Source organism: Pterocles gutturalis, unplaced genomic scaffold, assembly GCF_000699245.1.
Source record: "Pterocles gutturalis isolate BGI_N339 unplaced genomic scaffold, ASM69924v1 scaffold983, whole genome shotgun sequence".
In the NCBI taxonomy this organism is placed as follows: domain Eukaryota; kingdom Metazoa; phylum Chordata; class Aves; order Pterocliformes; family Pteroclidae; genus Pterocles; species Pterocles gutturalis.
Genome location: NW_010125136.1, coordinates 25,784 through 43,918, shown reverse-complemented (window position 1 = coordinate 43,918; position 18,135 = coordinate 25,784). Strand labels below are relative to the sequence as shown.

The 18,135-nt window shown below is 40.7% G+C and overlaps 1 protein-coding gene across 1 annotated transcript; it reads left to right on the top strand.

Moving 5' to 3' along the window:
* The first annotated feature begins 567 nt into the window (after positions 1–567).
* KLHL14 (kelch-like family member 14) lies at positions 568–17,451 on the top strand. The gene is made up of 6 exons (XM_010078428.1): positions 568–660; positions 5,153–5,231; positions 10,886–11,076; positions 11,235–11,393; positions 14,084–14,241; positions 14,750–17,451. The coding sequence occupies exons 1-6, from the start codon at positions 573–575 to the stop codon at positions 14,888–14,890; spliced, it is 816 nt and encodes a 271-aa protein (XP_010076730.1). The 5' UTR covers positions 568–572; the 3' UTR covers positions 14,891–17,451.
* The last annotated feature ends 684 nt before the right edge of the window (positions 17,452–18,135 follow it).

The window sequence follows — 18,135 nt, the reverse complement described above, 5'->3', positions numbered from 1 at the left end:
TCCTGATTAGATGAATAGAAAATGTGTGATTGTGCTGCTAATGACATTGTACAGGAAATTAAGCGTATACATTTGGAAAAGGCATTAAATCAGCAGGACTTTAATTTAAAAACTTAAAACTGTATGGAAATGCAGCTTGTTCATTGCTGTGTAATAGAAAGCTACTGAACACACTGACTCTTCTTGTGGAAACATTACCAGCAGAATAAAGCTGGGCTGAGGTTTTTTTAATGCAACTATGATTCCTAACATCTGCTTATTTTCAGGGAAAGATCAGACACCCCTTTACACCGGTTGTTTCTAGAGCAGTGTATACGGCAGTTGGGCAGGTGGGAGGGGGCACTGAGGGACGAGAATTCCAGCTTTTTTCCTCAATTATTTGCAAGCTTGGATAACATAAGGTTGCTAATAAGTGGCTTTGCTGCTAATTCAGTGGACAAACATGCTTGGGGTGATGCATTCCCCTATTATTTAATACCAATGTAATCCCAATGTTGCATTTTGTACCTCTGGAAATATTTGATGGAACAAGTGTCATGAACTGACAAAGAATTCTTGCTTTACTTGCAGTTATGCCATATAACAGTGCCCATCACTGTGTTGTGGAAGTGGAAAATTTCTTGTTCGTGCTGGGAGGAGAAGACCAATGGAACCCTAATGGTATGTATAGAATATTAAAAGGCACAGGCAGCATCTGCCTTCCTCTGTCTGTCCGTTAGGTCAGCTGATGTAGTCAGTAGCAAGGGATTTTGAGGGCCCTCAGCCTAATTGTTGAACCTAGTAAAGGCTACTTTTAGATATTGATGTAATAAATATCTGATACTTTAGCATTAGCATCTCTGTCATTCATCAGCTTCCACATTCCTTGAGAAATGCCACAGGCAGCAGAACAGACTCTTTCAAGTGCATTCACCAGGCAGCAGCTGTTAAGAATTTTAACCTTCATTTCCAGTCTCCTTCTAGTCATAATATAATAATGCAATTGCAGTAGATGAATGCTTCTTTTCTATTGTCAAACCAGATACTTGCAGCTAAAGTTGTTAATTATCTAGATTCGCAAGATTCTTAAACTGGTCCTTTTTTTAGTCTTGTGCAAGATCTTCTCATGTAGATTGTCTGCTGCTACCTTCTTTGATTTGATTACTTCATAAATTTACCGCAAAGAGAAATTAAACAATTTAACAGGCTTCTGAGCAAAGCAAAAGGAGAATACCATGCCTTGCAAAATTCACAAAATTGTCAAGACATTGTTAAAAAGCTTGCACACGAAGAAAGAGTTGTAGTTGTAGCAGTCTGCGTAACAGAGATAATTATGACCGAGAAACCATAAAACAGCTTGCAGGTACACATTTTTACTCTAAAACACCAGAGGATCCAGCTGAAATTACATATACTGCATATATTTTATTGTGAATGCCCCATTTCGGCATCTGCACTAAACCAAATTATAGAAAATTGTTACATCTGTTCAGTTCCTAAAACCTGAGACAAACAATCCAGTCCACCCTGTAAGCATATTTCCGGTGTAGTTAAAAATATCACTAAATGTCTTGGGAGAAGAGCCCTTCAGTTCTAATGCTGAGTCTGCTTTATATTAAACAGGTGATAGTGTGGTGTCATTAATGACAATTATTGTTAGGAGCATCCGCCACATCCAACAACTGAGGGCACTGTTGTGCTCAGTGGTAGGCGTATGGCTAATAAGAGGCAGACCTTATTCCAGACAGTTATAATTAAATGGACATGCCACATGAAGGATAAAAGAAAAGAAGTATAATTACCCACGATTTAAAGATGTGGAAACTGAGTCACAAGGTGATGGAGAGATGCTAGAAGGGGTACATATCCTGCATCTGAGGTAGCAGTCAAACACAGCTGTTCGTGAGACGGATAGTACCTTAGGTCTAAGTCACCTAGCTGAAGGTGACTCACTCCTGAGCTGAAGATGTCACTGAAGATGTCTAACAGGTTCCTTGTTCTGTGAATACCAGTGCTGTGATTTTTCTGTAGAGAAGGTAGGAATAAAAGAGCATTGTTGATACTGATCTCTTTACAAGTTTACCCCAAGAGAAATAGATCGATCTTGTCAGAAAAAGTGGACTTAAAATCATGAACTGCATCCTGTGCTATTGCTGGGCTAGTTCTTTCTTGGAACTGATTCTAAATGTGCATGGGAACTGGTCCCATGTACCCACTTGAATTTAAGTAAAGACTCTTGTATTCTGTTCTCACTGCACAGAAGGGGCTTCAGATGGACTTAGCTGGAACTGTCTTGCCAGAGCACTTCAAGGCTTTCAGTTTGAATGAGAATGTGCCGGGTGTTTTTCCAGTAGAAAGAATTATCCTTGAGATGGGGGCAATGGAAGAAGCACCATACATTTCTTTAGCCATCAGACTGGCATATTCTTGAGAAGCTGGGTGGACCCCTAGGAGCTTATGCCGTCTCCATGCTGCTCCTTGACTTCCTGACAACCTAGAGACCATGGGAGACATTTTTTTCTCACTTTTTTACATCCTCCTATGGCTATGCCTTTCCCGTCACAAGGGATCCCTGCACAAGTAAATGATGGTGAGACCAGGTTGCAGAACACTGGCATGGATTTAAGACCAACCTTCATAACCTTCAGAGCCCTTCAGCTTCTGGTATGGCTGCAGAGACCTTCTTGTAGAGAGCAGAGAGCAGCATCTGCCTCCTTTCATCCCATCATCTTGATTTGCTAATCCTGATTTCTGATCACTTGTCATGGTTTCTGCGTTCTGACAGCTGCTTCCTAACATGTGTAACCTCCTGACTGATGAGGAGGCAAAATAGTAGATACAGTTCTCTTTCAAACTGAAGTCCCAAATTAAACTGGAGTCAAACCAGTTACACCAGGCAACTTAAGTGGGTCATCAAGTCTTTTTCTTGCTATCACAGGCATTGTAGAGTCCCATTTTGTAAATTTTATAAGCTCCATTTGAAAAGCAGTTCGATTCTTAGCCCCCACTACTCCTGTTGGAAAGCTGTTACAGAATCCAATTGCTCTAAATGACTAGGAGCCTTATTCTAATTCCCAGTAAAATGTATTCTTTGACTGTCTAAATCACCTTGTTCTCATGCCAAAGTTGGCCTTTAGCTTAATAGTTTTTCCCCTCCTGGAGATTTCTTCCTCTGATGTATTACAGAGAGCGCTCCTATTCCCTTTCAGCTTTTGTTTTCATAGATGCAACAAGCCAAGTTCTTTGTCTCCTGCCGTAAGGTAAACTTCCTGTTCCTTCTGTCCCCATAGTAGCTCTTCTTTGTGCTTGTTCTAGTTTTAACTTCGTCTCCCTTCCTGTGAAATGACCAGATTTGTATCCTGTATTCCCACTCTAGGCTTACTAAACCCTTCTCTTTCTACCCTGTACTATACAGTCTTCTACATACATGGTATTTGTAGTGAATATGTGTGTGACACATGTTATGTTAGGAGGCCAAGGTCCCTAAATCATAGGTTTGTATGACAACAATTAAAAAGCTGCTATATGACCAGTCATGGTTGAAGTCCCCAATAACTCTGAAAGATGCAATGAATAGAGCAGCATTTAAACCTCCTACCAGAAGTCCAAAGTTATGATCAATACTTATATTGTTTTGAAATCCTGCTTTTTGAAATACAAATAGATGAATAAATGTCCTAAATGGTGAGACCTAGAGCCAGTCAGATGCCTGCTGTTACTGTTTTACTGTTTATTGAATCTATAGGTCTCAACGCCTCTTCTTCTGAATTGTCTGTATAGACTAAAGGAATTCAGACAGGGACCAAGAGCAAAGCCTCACCTCACTAAACCCAGAGGCAAAACAACCAGTTGCCCTTAGTGTATGGGGATCTCACCGTATGTCTTGAGATGTGTTTGAGTGGTGCTCAGCATTAAGGGCTTTGGTCCTCATTAGGCACTACGCTGGATTTGAAAGGAAATGCTGCATTGTTCATCAGTCTTCTGCTTTTCCCTTCTCACATAGAACAGGCTTATACATAGCAAGGGAATGAGTTTGCTCCCGGATGGAGTGGTCAACATGGTTTCATTCTCTGTTTCCTTGTAGGACATGATTTAAATTATTACGAATACAAATTCTAGCTGTGTCGTTATTCTTCTCTGCAGTCTTGATGGTCTATATACACATGCTGAAGTAAGTGTGGAATGAAAGAAGCAAAGCGAGGCTTTTCCGATGCAAAAATATTCACCTTGTAGAATACCCAGTGACCATTTATGTAACTGTGACATATGCAGTTGGGTTATTCTGCTGGCCTGTGAAGCCTCTAATTCAATTTTTTAGTCACACATAGATAAACAAAGGTTTCTGTTTCCGAGATCCTCATCTGTTGAAGTCTCAGGTGTTACAGGAAATTGCCATACACTCTCTTGCTTCAGTTTTCTTGCTTTGATGTCAATCTGCATGTAAAATAAGGTGAAATCTTAATATCGTGAAGATGTGAATACAGTTCTTGGGCTTGACAGCAGGGATAAGGTAGTTAGCTGGTGTATGTTGCTCATGTTTCATATTTTAGCTAACACACTTGGAATAAAACTCTTAAGAGTGTATTCCCCCTTCGATACACATGTGTAATTCCTTCTAACGTAACACAAAGTACATGATAAAATAAACCATCTAATGCAAACACTGCATACCCCATGCTGATGGCTTATGCAGCTCCTGGTTATTTGCACAAGGTTTTTTTACCATGTTCCACATAGAGATGATGTGAGGAGAAAGAAAAGCTCATGTTCTCCCCTTGCTTTTTTTACCTGACGCGAAATACTCTAGTCATAAAAATACTGTGGGGATGCCCTCTTTTGGGCAGTAATTTTATTTAGTGCTGTGATTTATTGTGGCTGTGAAAGTACCGCAGCATCTGTAAGTAAATTTAAATACACGTTTTCAGGATCTTATTACAGAGAGCAGGAATAATCTCTTATCTGCTTTTACTGCTAACAATTGCTAATTCAAACCTTGCAGTGCCCCATTTGTTGAATTATTACTGTACACATAGTGTAATCATACATTGTTGTAAAAGGGGGAACCCTTCATAAAAGCTGTCAACTTGTGAAGTATATGTAATATATATATTACAATCATGATGTTGAATACATGAAACAAACAGCTGAGTGTCAAAATAATCTATCTTTACAGGGAAGCACAGTACAAACTTTGTTAGCCGATACGATCCCAGGTTTAACAGCTGGATACAACTTCCACCCATGCAAGAGAGGTAAAAACCTACTACTATGTGTTGTTCAATGTATGTTTTATCATCCTAGGAGCAGCTGAAGTTTGTCTTAGTTCTGTGAGTAAGGAGCCCTACAGAAGCATTGAAAATACTGAGATAAAACTGCAGCATGCAGTTGCATCCCATTTTTCTCCTATTTTTTTTAAACTTTCCAAATTGAAACTCCACATGCCAAATCTTCCAGTGCTAACGCATGCAAAATAACCATGAACTTTTTGTTTCCTAAGAAGAATCTCAAAGGCAAAAGATCCAATGTTATAATGTTGTTTAATGAAAGAGCATTTAGTGTCCATCCTTCAGTTCAACATCTGTCTTCTCATGGATCTAGTGTACAAGAGATCTCACACCAGCTTCCTAAGACACTTTTCCTTATTCCACGTGCTGTCACTATTATAGCTCTTTTTCTGTTGGTTGCCCCCGGAGTTTAGGTGTCTGGCAGTCATAAATATATTGAACTCAGTGCAACCTTGTGATTCAAGGTGTGTATTACGAGATGCATGGAAGTATGGCTGTCCTTCCAAATTTTCAGAGATAAAATGTCATGACTGTAGACTTTTTGGAGGGCCTTTGTTCAGGATTCAGTTTGATTGACCTACATCCGTGCGCAGACCCGTGTGTGATACTTATCACCAAAAATACTGCACTGCACCACTGCATGAAAAAGCACAAGTGGAACAGATCTGAGGAGAGTCCCTGTTGGAGCAGAGTGAACTGATAAAATTAACCATATAAAATTAGCCATATAAATAGAGATGAGAAGAGGATCACAATTCATCACAGTCTCTGGCTTCTCCCTCCCTCCTGCCAGCACTGTGGGCCGACCCCACAACAGGGTTACTTACCTTAAAACAGGGGGACCCCCTTCCCCTCTGGGTCAGCTCCTCAGACTGAGTCACCACCAGCTCGGGTGTTGCTGCAGGGGAAACAGGAGCTGTACAGGAGATTGTGCATCAGCATGCCGGTCATCCTCAGTGAACCAGGAGGCTGACTAGTGTTTGTACGGAGCCTGAAGCTCTGCTGTGGAGCCTAATCTGTGTCCTCATTGGGCCCCCTGGGTATCTGCAAGCAAAGCTCTTGAGGGGCATGCGTGGCTGGCTGAACAGTTGGGTTTATTTGGCTCAAAAGGAAGAAGTAGATAGTTGAGGGTTAGAGAAAGCAGACAGCAGGAGTTGTTCCACCTCCACAGTGGCCACTTGTGTTTCACTAGAAAATCAGTTTATAATTGCAGGTGCTGAACATGACTTGCCTTGGGCTCGTGGAAGCTGCTGCCTTCAACCAAGAGTTAGGAACTCTGCTGCACGTTGTGATGGCTTAGCAGCTGCCCGGTAGTAAACTGTAACGTATTAGCATCTCAGTGCTTTACACTGTTATTAAAATGTAATGGTCCACTCACACGTAGTTGCTTCTGCAAGATGCTTTATTATGACAATGCTGATTGTCACCTGTTTTGTTCAGGATACATAACTCATAGGCTTGCTCATTATTTTTTCGATAAAGGCTCCTAAGCATTGAGGCTATTGTTGGAAAAGAGGGATTTTCAAATGACTTTCTAACATGTTTTTAATGGTTTATTTGCTCATCCTTAATGACTTCCTCAGAGTTGTTGCAGACTTTAGAGGCAGAATCCGGCCCAGTTTTTAGAAGATCATATGAACAAGAGAGAGCTTCTATGCAGTCTGCTTTCCCAGCTCCTTTAGTCAGATAAAGTTCCCATTAAAGTCAACAGGCTATTTTTCACCCCCTAGGAGTACAGGGGCACGCCCTGTCTCTGCTGGCATAATGCAGGCACCATTGGCAAGACAGACTGTTTAATGGGTTTTTCTGAGTCATTATGGTCCATCAAGTCAAAAACTACTTAGGAATTTTAGTCTGAGAATAATTGGCTGCATAGACTGTAATAGCTTCTTTGAAATGACTGCCAGGTAAATGTGGGTCTCATTCACAGGCAGTATATTCTCAAGTTCAAAATCTGTATGAAATACTTGATGAGTAAACTTTTCTCCATATGCTAAAATCCATATCTGATTGATTTTACTGTATGAACTATAAAGAAAAGTCTAATCCCGTTATGGCTTCAGAGCCATCAGTGTATTTTCTTTAAAGCCAAGTCTGGTTTCTTTTCAATTGAAGAACATCTCAAAAATACATGCTTTTGAAATGTACTATTTTCGGGCGTGCATTGTTTAGAGAAGCAACAAACGACTCATCAGCTTTTGAAATACACATTTGCCTGATGATGCAATAACAATGGGATGCTTTTTGGAGAGCAGTTCAATTAGACTAACATGCCTACCATGTCTCTGTAGCAGATGTATCTGAACTTGTGGCATGAGCCTCCGCTGGATACCTCAGTCAGTACTGTTGCATCTTGCCAGCTCAGCCCAGAGCTGGACAAGGTGTGTGGAACATAATAACAGTTAAAACATGTTTTTTCTTTCATTCTGAGTTAAAAGGTTTTATTTAAAGACTAGCAAAAAGCATGGCGTTGTACCAGGGCCTGAAGAAGCACAAGTGGAAGTGAGCAGGTCAGCATCCTCGCTGAGGCCAGGTGAACTGAGAAAAGAAGCTGCAGGAAAAGAGATAAAATTATTTCAAATTTGGGTTTAGTCTTTCACTTTAATAATAGTAATGTTAACCTTTATTAAGATAACTTTAGCTTTTAAAAAGCAAAGCATGCACTCTAAAAGTGACTCTGAAATCAGGTCGAGATATTGCGATGATCAGTAATAGCATTGGTAGTTTTAAATATCAGACTGGTAGTTGTATTTCTTATTTCAGGGCATAAATTAGTCATCTGTGGAAATCAGAAAGAAATTCTTCCCTCTTATGTGTGTGTACTTACAAGAAGTTAGTTGGGTTGCTTGTTGAGTGAAGGGATGTGAAGGAGAAGCATTTCAGAGACCGATGAACATCAAATACTTGCAAGTCCTGAAGAAAAACACAAAATAATTGCCTTATGGTTCATGTTCAGATCCTGAGGTACATTCCAGTTATTTGATTAGAATGGATAGTGTCTTCCCAGTTTTGTGGGGAAATTTGTCATGCAAAGATTGCTGTATTATATTTTAATCTGAATCTTATTTTACAGCAGTTTAAAAAGTCATCAGTTAACAGTGTGCACCCTACACACTGTATTACTGAAAAGTAAAAAAACCAAAAAGCTTAAAGTATTTTTGACAGAAGCTGCTGACTGAACATTCACATCCAAGCAGAAGAGTGAAGCTTGCCGACGCTTTCATTTTTGCTCCTTACAGTGACACTGTGTGGATGAAACCAGGAGTACACATACAGAATAATGTCAATGAAATCCCACTTAAAATAGTAATGCCTGCAATTTGAACTAAAAAAAACCCACGCTGAGAGCAGTTTGTTGATGGGTTTGTCAGTGGAGGTGCACGAGGACAGATGAGCACCCCAAGCATTGACAACAGGCACCCTGTGGGTTTGTGCCTTGCAGCTGCCCGACACAGAAGGTTCGGAGAACGTGTGCCTGCCCGCGCAGGCTCTCTGATGTCTAACAGGATGTGACCTCTGCAGCTTTTCCTACTTTTGGGGCTGCTATGGTCTGTCTTGCCTCTGGCCTGTCACATACTCATATAGGCACTTGATTGCCTCTAACATCTATACCCTCTGTCAAATCAGGGTGAAATCAGCCAGCAGGTTTTTGTTGAGGAGACAACGGTCTGGCAGACATGGGTACACATACAGTGTAATCAAATAAGCTTTGTTTCCATAGAAAATCAGGCTGAAAACATAGATGCACAATTTGCTGCCTGACCATGCAGAGCAATATATGCCATCAGCTTGTATCTGCCCATTGACAGATAAATTAAATGGTCTTATTTAATTCATCAGTTGAGCTGGAGGCACTTAGCATTATTGCTGTCCTCCTATTTGCATCTTTTTTTTTTGGTAGCCTTATCCCTATGGTAGTGTTCCCACTCCCACTCAACAAGCCCTGTCAGTTGTGCACCAAATCCAAAAAGTAAGACCAGAAACAGTCAGCGTTGCATCACATCTGCTCCCTGAATGCCCAGCCGGCCCTGCTGTTTCCATGGCTCTATCTTCATGTCTGCCTGACCTCTCCTTCAACTTACAAACCACCAGCCAGTCGCAACCACATTTAACCAAGAGGGAAATGTCTCCAAAATGTTAAAGTGTATGTGCAGCTGGGTATAGGAGAGAGATCTTATTTGCGCCTTCACTGAAGGAAATACTCCTGACTGCGTGCCTGGCTAGATGGCCGGTTAGAGACCTGGCACACCGGGCTTTGCTAGCTCACCGGGCCATGGGATGGCTATAGGAAAGCCTGGGGAGGATTTGGGACATACCAGAGCTGTTAATTGCAGGGCATTGTGCTCTGTACATGGACTACTGCTCATCCTGAATGCCTTGCAGTGGTCTGCAGGATCAAGCACTTGATGGTGCAGGTGACCCTCCAGCTCCCAAGATTTACTGTGCAATTCAAGAGCACAATATACAGCTGCTCCCAGATTCAAATTCATGTGCCTGGGCAGGAACCACAGCGCATTGAGTCAGCCACAGAGGGGGTTTGGCAAGCTGCAGCCACACTCCAGCGTTCCCACTTTGCAGGAGCTGTCAGAGCTAGACCTTGCCGTGCCTGATGTGCCTGCTTGGCTTGCACACCACTCCGGTTTCACCCAGGAAAAAATTTTATGTTTGAGACTTGTCATTCAACATTTTGTACAGGTCTTCATCCTAGTCAAGCTGTGCTCTTTTGCAGTTTTCTTTCTCATATCATTGCAGCTTAAAATTAAAAGCCTCTACCCTGGCTAACCTTCCTGCTGCTGAATAATCCGGGTAGCTTTCCCTGAAAGTGGATTACACCAAACAGGGTCTCTAAAAATTGTCTGCTTCAGCAACCGACACCATTAATTTGGGAGGCACGAGGAAGATGAACTAATACATGCCTAGCAGTCCTGAACAGAAAAATTAATTATTTTCCTGAATACCTGAGTTACACATGAAAGCAGACAGGTGGCTAAAACTTTTGTCAGAGTTAGTTGGATGGAGACAGACCTCTTTTGAGTTAACGGGTGGAAATGTAATATTGTACCTAGTGTAAGGAAAGTTGTTCTATTTGCAGTACTGCAGAAAGAAGAAAAAAATGATAATTGAAGAAAAATTTTGATGATGTGGTTCTCTTAGTAAATTGGGAACAATGACCCTTGAAGGACCATAAAGAAAGTGAATGTCAAGATAATTTATTATTGTTACATTATCTACCTCATTTTTCACTTTGTCTTACTGAGTTGTTATAACCCTTACAAGGTAATGCCCCAAACATTAATGAGCACCTTTTTGTCTTTCACGGGTGTGAAAAAGCAACAAACAGGTTTGAAAGGGGGTATTTTCTACCAGATTTATGTGTGCTTAATTGTTTTGACACCAAAAAATGAAGTATTCATTTGATGTGGAGCATGTAGTTGATTAGCAAAGCAGCCAGTTTCTAGGATACCTGCAAGTATGTGAAGCTCCTGGACACTTCTCTCTGAAGTAGTGTTTGAAGGAGCTATCTTAGTTCAGGGAGCCAGCTGGAGAGAGGAAAAACGCAGCTGACGTGGCTAATTGGTTTGTTGTTGGCTTGTTTTGTTTTGTTCTGCCCTGTCTTCCAGGAGAGCCAGTTTCTATGCCTGTCGCCTTGACAAGAATTTGTATGTAATCGGTGGAAGAAACGAGACTGGTTATCTGTCCAGTGTGGAGTGTTACAATCTGGAGACAAACGAGTGGCGTTACGTGTCTTCATTACCTCAACCTTTGGCAGCCCATGCAGGAGCTGTTCACAATGGCAAGATATATATTTCAGGCCAGTGTCTTTTATAATTCCTGCTATATAACAAAAAAATAAACCTGAACAAAACCAACATCAAAAAAACCCCAGAGCCCAAAATCATAGAGCTGAATTCCTGCCGCAGCGCAATGTCTTTATTTACATTAATTAACGGAAGTCTATTTACTTTGCAGGAGGTGTTCACAATGGAGAATATGTCCCCTGGCTGTACTGCTATGACCCTGTGATGGACGTCTGGGCCCGAAAACAGGACATGAACACAAAGCGAGCCATCCACACTTTGGCTGTAATGAATGATCGACTGTATGCAATTGGAGGAAACCATTTGAAAGGTCACATTTTTAATGGCGAAAAAGCATTTCACTGTCGCCCATCTCCTGATAAAGAACATTTTGTTAGACAGTCATTGTTAAATACATTAAAAGCCAGGCAACACAATTTAACAGGACACTTGAGCCAGCAATTTTAAAAACACTTTATGCAAATTATTTTAAAATTATAACAGTACATTAAATAGATGAGTAATGAATGCTTTAGATAATAAAAATGGGAGCTTCCATTACTCAAAGGCATGGACAATTTGTCATTACCAAGAATTCAATGAAACAAACAGATTATTCTTTGACCCGAAAGTACCGGCAATATTTTCCTCTGTAAATCATTTTCCAAAATGTGCAGTTAGAGAGAGCTTTATTCAGAGCAACGCACAAAAACAATCTCCTGATTTAATGAAGAAAAAAAAACCCCTCCAGCCATTAAATATTAGGACTAGACTCTTTAGATCCTTTTTTAGTATCAAATGTAGCTTGTTAATTATACTTCTTTTTAGGGGTCTCATTTTCATCTTTTGAAAAGGTCTCATATTAAAATAACTACTGCTTAGGCATCTGGTATTTTTGTCTTAATACCTACATGCCGTTGCTATTACTGCTAAACAGATTCTGCTTAATCCAGCCACTTAGACGAAAAGCACAGCTCCTGCTCCTTTGTCCCCTGACAATATTTGACAGTTTATATTCCCTTTTTTTTTATTTCTCCTTTCATGCTTAAAAAAAAAAAAAAAAAAAGCCTCACAAAAACAAAAGAGAAAATTGTAATGCAAAAGCAAAAGTGATGTTAACTGCCAGTAAGACCAGACCTTGTGCCTGGATGACTCCAGTACCTGAGTCCCTGTGAATCTCTGAAACCATATGCTGCTTTTGAAGATCTGAGTGCCTGTGGAGCACATAGGGGACAAGGTCCCAGATGTAAATTTTCCTTGGTTAATGGTACTAGTTGCATAAACCCCTGCAGCCAGGTGCAGGGCTGCTGTGCCTCCACTTCCCACCCTGAGTTGTGATGGCTGTTCCTGGACTGGACCTTACAGGGTCCAGCAAATTTTGTAAAGGTTACAGAGCTCCACAGTGTTGGCTTTCCCTTTGGCTGAAGTGAAAATTAACATGCTACACCTCTCCAAAGCAGATGCTTTGGTTTGCATAGGCCTGTTTCCATCCTTCCTTCTTCTTTCCTCACCCAGTTTCACCTACTATCCTCTGGGAAAGAAGGTACTTCTAATAAACATTACATTTTTCCCTCTACAACTGTTGCCCTCGGTGCCTTTGTTATGTATGAGTTGCTCGCTGTTGTGAGAGATATTTAACATCCAGACTTCTGTAAGGCCACCTGCTGTCTAGAAGAAGGGCTTTTTGGAAAACGGGTTTCTTCTGTACGGTGAAACAAAAGGAAGAACTGGAAGGAAAAGGAGGAGAGAGTGCAGATGAAATGCTACAAATTCTCCAACTGGGGGGGAATAGCAGGGCTCCATGGTAAAGCCCTCCTTTGTGAAGCTGGATCTATAGACTGGTGTCAGCAGTGCGTTTACGGCATCACAGCTAGTCACATGCATGCTGCAGTTTATTACAGAGCTTTTGACAGATCCTGGATGCACTGCTGTGGGCCTTCTATGGCCTCTTGAAAACTTCACAGCAACAAAAAACTATTTCATCACAGCTTTTCATTCCTGACGTAAATAGTACTTGTACAAGCAGCATCATTGTGAAGTACCAATATCACCAAATGCCCTTTTCCAGAAAATCTAATTTCTCTTTTCTATTGCTGGAGAAGACAGTAGTGTCAAGTAAAGCCTCTCAAAGTATTAAGAAAGCCATAATTTTGCTGCAGTACTCTGATAAAGAAGTCCGTCTGAGATAGGGAAATGTCTAAATATTGGAGCAGGAACCAGGACTCCTGGGTTCTGTGTTTTGTGTTCAGCTCACTTAATCGATACGAAACATCACAGCTTGAGAGTCGTGAGCCGAGACCCATCTGCTCTTTGGTGGTTACCAAGCAGCAGTCGCATGGAGCCTTTTTTGATCTGTCAGGGGAGGATGGGGCCACCGGGTTTATTTGGTTACATTTTCTGTCACCTTGAAGACTTTGTCACATCAGAGCTGCGTGCTTAGGGTACAGCTTAAATCAGCTTGAAAATTGAAACTGGTCCTGAACATCACATCCATCACGCTAAGGACCTTGTCCCTCTGGAACAAAGTGGCATCTGTTGTCTAAGCTCTACCTTGACTCGTTAGACATTGATTTCTGAGCGAGATTTAATCTGTTGACTTTTGAATAGATTAGATCTGCTGGCCTTTGAGAAAGGCTGCCAGGACAGTCTTTTCCTGCATGTTCAAATTTGCATTAGCTCTGATAGATGAGGAGGATTATTGCTTGAATCTGCTTTCATCATTGATAGGTTACTACTGAGCGTTACTTTGTGGTCTGTTCAGGCTTTATATGTACTTGTAATTTGTAGAAGACTGCAGAACTAATGGTAAAAGCTTTCAACGGATTTATTTGAACTGAAGTAATGAGACATTAATGTTACAGATGTCTTAAACTTATATAGCAGTATTTTCTAGAAGCAAGTTTAACAATGATGTTATAATTGTGATAATATAATTGTAACTGTAATTTAATAAATTTTTCAGGAAAACAAATAAACAGTATGTCATAATGCACGTTCTCTTTTCTCAATGCCCTCATCCAGGTTTCTCCCATCTTGATGTAATGCTTGTGGAATGCTACGATCCAAAAGGTGACCAGTGGAATATCCTCCAGACTCCTATTTTGGAGGGTCGCAGCGGGCCTGGCTGTGCAGTCCTTGACGACAGTATTTACCTTGTAGGAGGCTACAGCTGGAGTATGGTGTGTACCTGCTTTCTGCAGTGACCCTTCCATTCTTTCTGAGCTCTTGCAGTCAGTGTGTGTATTACTCAGATGGGACAGAGAGGAGACAAGGGATGAATTAGTTTCAGGGGCAGATTTTGGTTTGATTTTCAACTTGTTGAGAACATGGAGTATTTTTTTCACCTTTGTGCTTTTCTATTTATCTATTTATTATGTGCTATTTCTATTTATGAGTTACTTTCAGATTGTATTCACTGATTGGAGCAATATAAAAACCAGATGTAATTTGGCAAAAGTGATTAACGGGACTGTATGCTATAGCTCTGCTTATAAGGTGCTTGTAAAGGACCCTGATTTACAGAGGCTGAGCACTCAGCCCGTATGAAAACCAAACCTTTTGAAGGATTTTTAAGTTACAGCCCAAAACTACAAGTCGCTTTGGAAAGTGGCTTTTCATCTTTAAAGCTGATGTGTGACTTGGATTTTACTTAGGTCACATTTAATATGACTTTTTCTTCTGTTACAGGGGGCCTACAAATCTTCTACTATTTGCTACAGTCCTGAGAAAGGGACTTGGACAGAACTAGAAGGAGATGTTGCTGAGCCACTTGCAGGACCTGCTTGTTCAACTGTCATATTGCCAGCCTGCGTACCATACAACAAATGATAGTCAAGGAGCACTGATAAAAACACTGATTGCATTTGGGAAAATAAGGACGGGTGACATAAATATTTTATTTGGACAGGATTCCTGTTAAAGCTACCATAATTGACCACTTATTCCATATTTATGCTTTAGGAGCAAACTAAAAGAAAACAAAAACCAAGTGTTGTCCCATCTCTTACGAAGCAAGCAGCTAAAACACACCAAACATTACACAATGACAGATTGCCCTCCCAGACTGATTTTAACTTTTTCCTGCTGCAGAGATATTCCTCACGTCAAATTTAACTTTTAAAAAATGAAGGCTAAATGTTCAAATACAGCCTGAAGAGACAAGATCAGTATTGTGCATTGTATCTACCTGCATGTGATCTGTGTTGAAGTCACAAGGATGTTGTTTTCATGATGCTTCAGAATTCAGATAGTGAAAAGCTCACACTGCATTGCAGAATTGTCTACTCCTCTGTAATCCTAACCTACAGTTACTTCACATGCTCTGCAAGCAACACAGCATCAGAAGATTATAAAAGGTAAAGAAGATCTCATTCAGTTTTTTGCACAGCTTGGCATCTAATACTCTCTGCCTTCCAAGTCCCCGTATGTAAGTGCAGTGGAAAGCAGACTACAATGACAGCCATGCTTTACGGAGCACTTCTTGCAATAGCAGCTTAGGGATTAGGATCAAATTCTTCTAATCACACTTGTGTAAAGTCAGAGTCATTTCACTGAAGTCAAACGGAACGACTGTTTTTACATTAGTGTAACAGAAATTGCATCCTACACCTTAAATTCTGGGTTCATAAAGTAAGTTATTTCTATGACCACTTAGTGAAGCACCAGAACCCTTACTTTTCACTAACCTGTTAGCTAGGAGCATCCGTGCTAATTGCTTCCAAACACAAGAAGATTACATTTAACTATAAATGTGTTACTTTGGACTCTTAAATGATTGTGCACAATTTTGGAAAGACAGTCATAAGTAGTTAAAATACTCCTGTGTGGTTGATCTTAAAATGTACTCTGATTTTTACTATTGATCCAAATATGATGCTAGACTTTCCACTGCCTTATAGCCTGTGTCATGATTACACATTGCAAAGCAAGTTCCAAATACTACCACATGGGACCAGTAGCATTTGGGACTCGCTTCATGAACCCTTATTTGCTTGCACAGATCAGGCTGTCTATGTTTTAAGCTTGCGTCTTTCTTTCCTGGCTTTGCAAAATCAGTGACAAAATTTGAGCCTGAATCTTCACCACCTTGCAGTTAACATAATCATCTACATCTCAGCAATGTAGACACATAATTCTTCTGTTGTGGTTTACTGGTGCTGCATCCATTACCCTCAGGACTGTCCTCTTCGCTGGTATAAACTGACATTGCTCCATTGAAGCCAATGGATGTACTTTGATTTATGTCAGCTAAGAATCTGGCCTTTAATTTGCCTAGTTTTAACTGGCTGCACCAGATGAAAGGCAAAGGAGACTCAGACCCTGCATTTTCAAGCCTGCACATATCTTTCACGATAGGACTTAATGCTCGAGCATTAAGCAAGGAGCAGGCAACTACTGGAGGTTGGTTTCTGCTGCAGAGGCAATAGGTGGGAAGGAGAATTCATTATTTGCTTTGCAAAATAGAAAGAAGGAGAATGTACACAGAAATTACACTATATATTGAAGCTTGAGAGCAATATAACTAATGGAGAACAAATACCATGGGACTGTTTCTCTCTGGCATCAGTCCAGTTTTATTGCAGTGAAACTCCCTTGCTTGCAGCAGAATTACATAGTTGTAAAATTGGAGTAATGCAGTAAAGACTGATACCATACAAATGCAATAACCCAACTGATGAGGTAGCTGCACGCCTGGAAAAAAATTGTTTAAACTAAATAATTATCTGAAGATGCTAATATTTGAATGTGCCGTTGGGGAGTTTTCCAGTGAGCATCACTAAGGAACTCATAAAGGTGGAGTGTATATCCTGAAATCTCAATCCATTTCTACTGTATAGTGCAATCTTAGTTGGTTTTGTATTTATTTATATTGTTCAGATCCAAGGGATCCCTTGTAAAATATATTTGGTGCAATCATGACTTTTTTTTTCCTTTCCTGTTGAAAGTATATAAATATAAATATATATAAAAAGAGAAACTGTTAAGATACTAAATGAGGAAACCTTGAATGACATTTAAGATCAGGGTAAGGTCTGCCATTGAACACTGACTGTCACCTGTCTCTACTAAAATGTACCATTTTTAAAGGATATTTGTTGTCCTTTTAAGTGGTTCTTTTTTTTACCGAGGTAATTTAAAGATTTCTGAGGACTGTCTGTAAATCTTTCTATCATTCAGGAAGGCATGACCAAGGAAAATGCTAATTGCTTATGTCACACAAAGAATGTAAATTTTGTACAGTACTAGACTGTGTAAATGAAGCTTGCTTGTAGGGGGGAAACTTTAAATAAAACTTTATGTACTAATTCAACTGTCTGCCATATTCCTACTTATAAATTATATGTATAAATAATATCTACATTAAATTCTTTGGAACTTTTTTTTATCATGTAAATGCGTAAACTTCTTTTATTTTGTGGCCATACATAACAGCCTCATTGTTCTCCAAGTGTCGTTACTCAGGGCTTGTAAAGGCAGCAGCACAGTAAAATGCAATGAGTCAGAGGCTTCCCCTGAGCACAAGTGCCTGGCCTGTGCTTCCCACAGGGAAAGCCCCGTCTGCGTGCCCACGGGCAGGGTCGGACCTCAGAAGCCTACTGATGCAATGGGATGCCTGGAAACGCCTCTGCCTTGTGCTGCTCGGCCTCGTCCTCTGTCCCGTGGTAAGAGAAGTTGAAAAGGATACCGCTCATTAAATGGAGTCTTGCTTTGGGGAATTTAGTGCTAGTTGTGGCAGTTTCTTCCCTCTTCAAAATGTCCCTCCTGTGGTGATTGACCCTTCTAACTGTGGGTATTTCCCTTCTTGGAGGGGAAGTGCTGCCACGGGTGAACAGTAGAGGAGTTGGGACAAGAGGCATTGCCAGGCTGAGAAGACCAGGTAAAGGCAGGGTTTTACCAGGAAGCACAACCATTATCAACAGCAGTCACTATATTACATGTACCAGCCTTTGTCATGGACCAGAACCTTTCTGTGCAAGCCCAGTGGGTGCACTGAGCACACAAAAAGGCAGCCCCTGACCTCCGTGCTGGGGGGTGGCTGAGGGCGCTATGAAAGGGTCTGGTCTGACAAGAGG

What these genes read in the sequence shown, in the direction of transcription:
- KLHL14 (XM_010078428.1), top strand. Translation starts at nt 573, where the DNA reads ATGCCATATAACAGTGCCCATCACTGTGTTGTGGAAGTGGAAAATTTC. An exon ending in CTTCCACCCATGCAAGAGAG is followed by an intron (nt 5,232 to 10,885) that starts GTAAAAACCTAC and finishes CCTGTCTTCCAG; the next exon opens with GAGAGCCAGTTTCTATGCCT. An exon ending in TGGCAAGATATATATTTCAG is followed by an intron (nt 11,077 to 11,234) that starts GCCAGTGTCTTT and finishes TTTACTTTGCAG; the next exon opens with GAGGTGTTCACAATGGAGAA.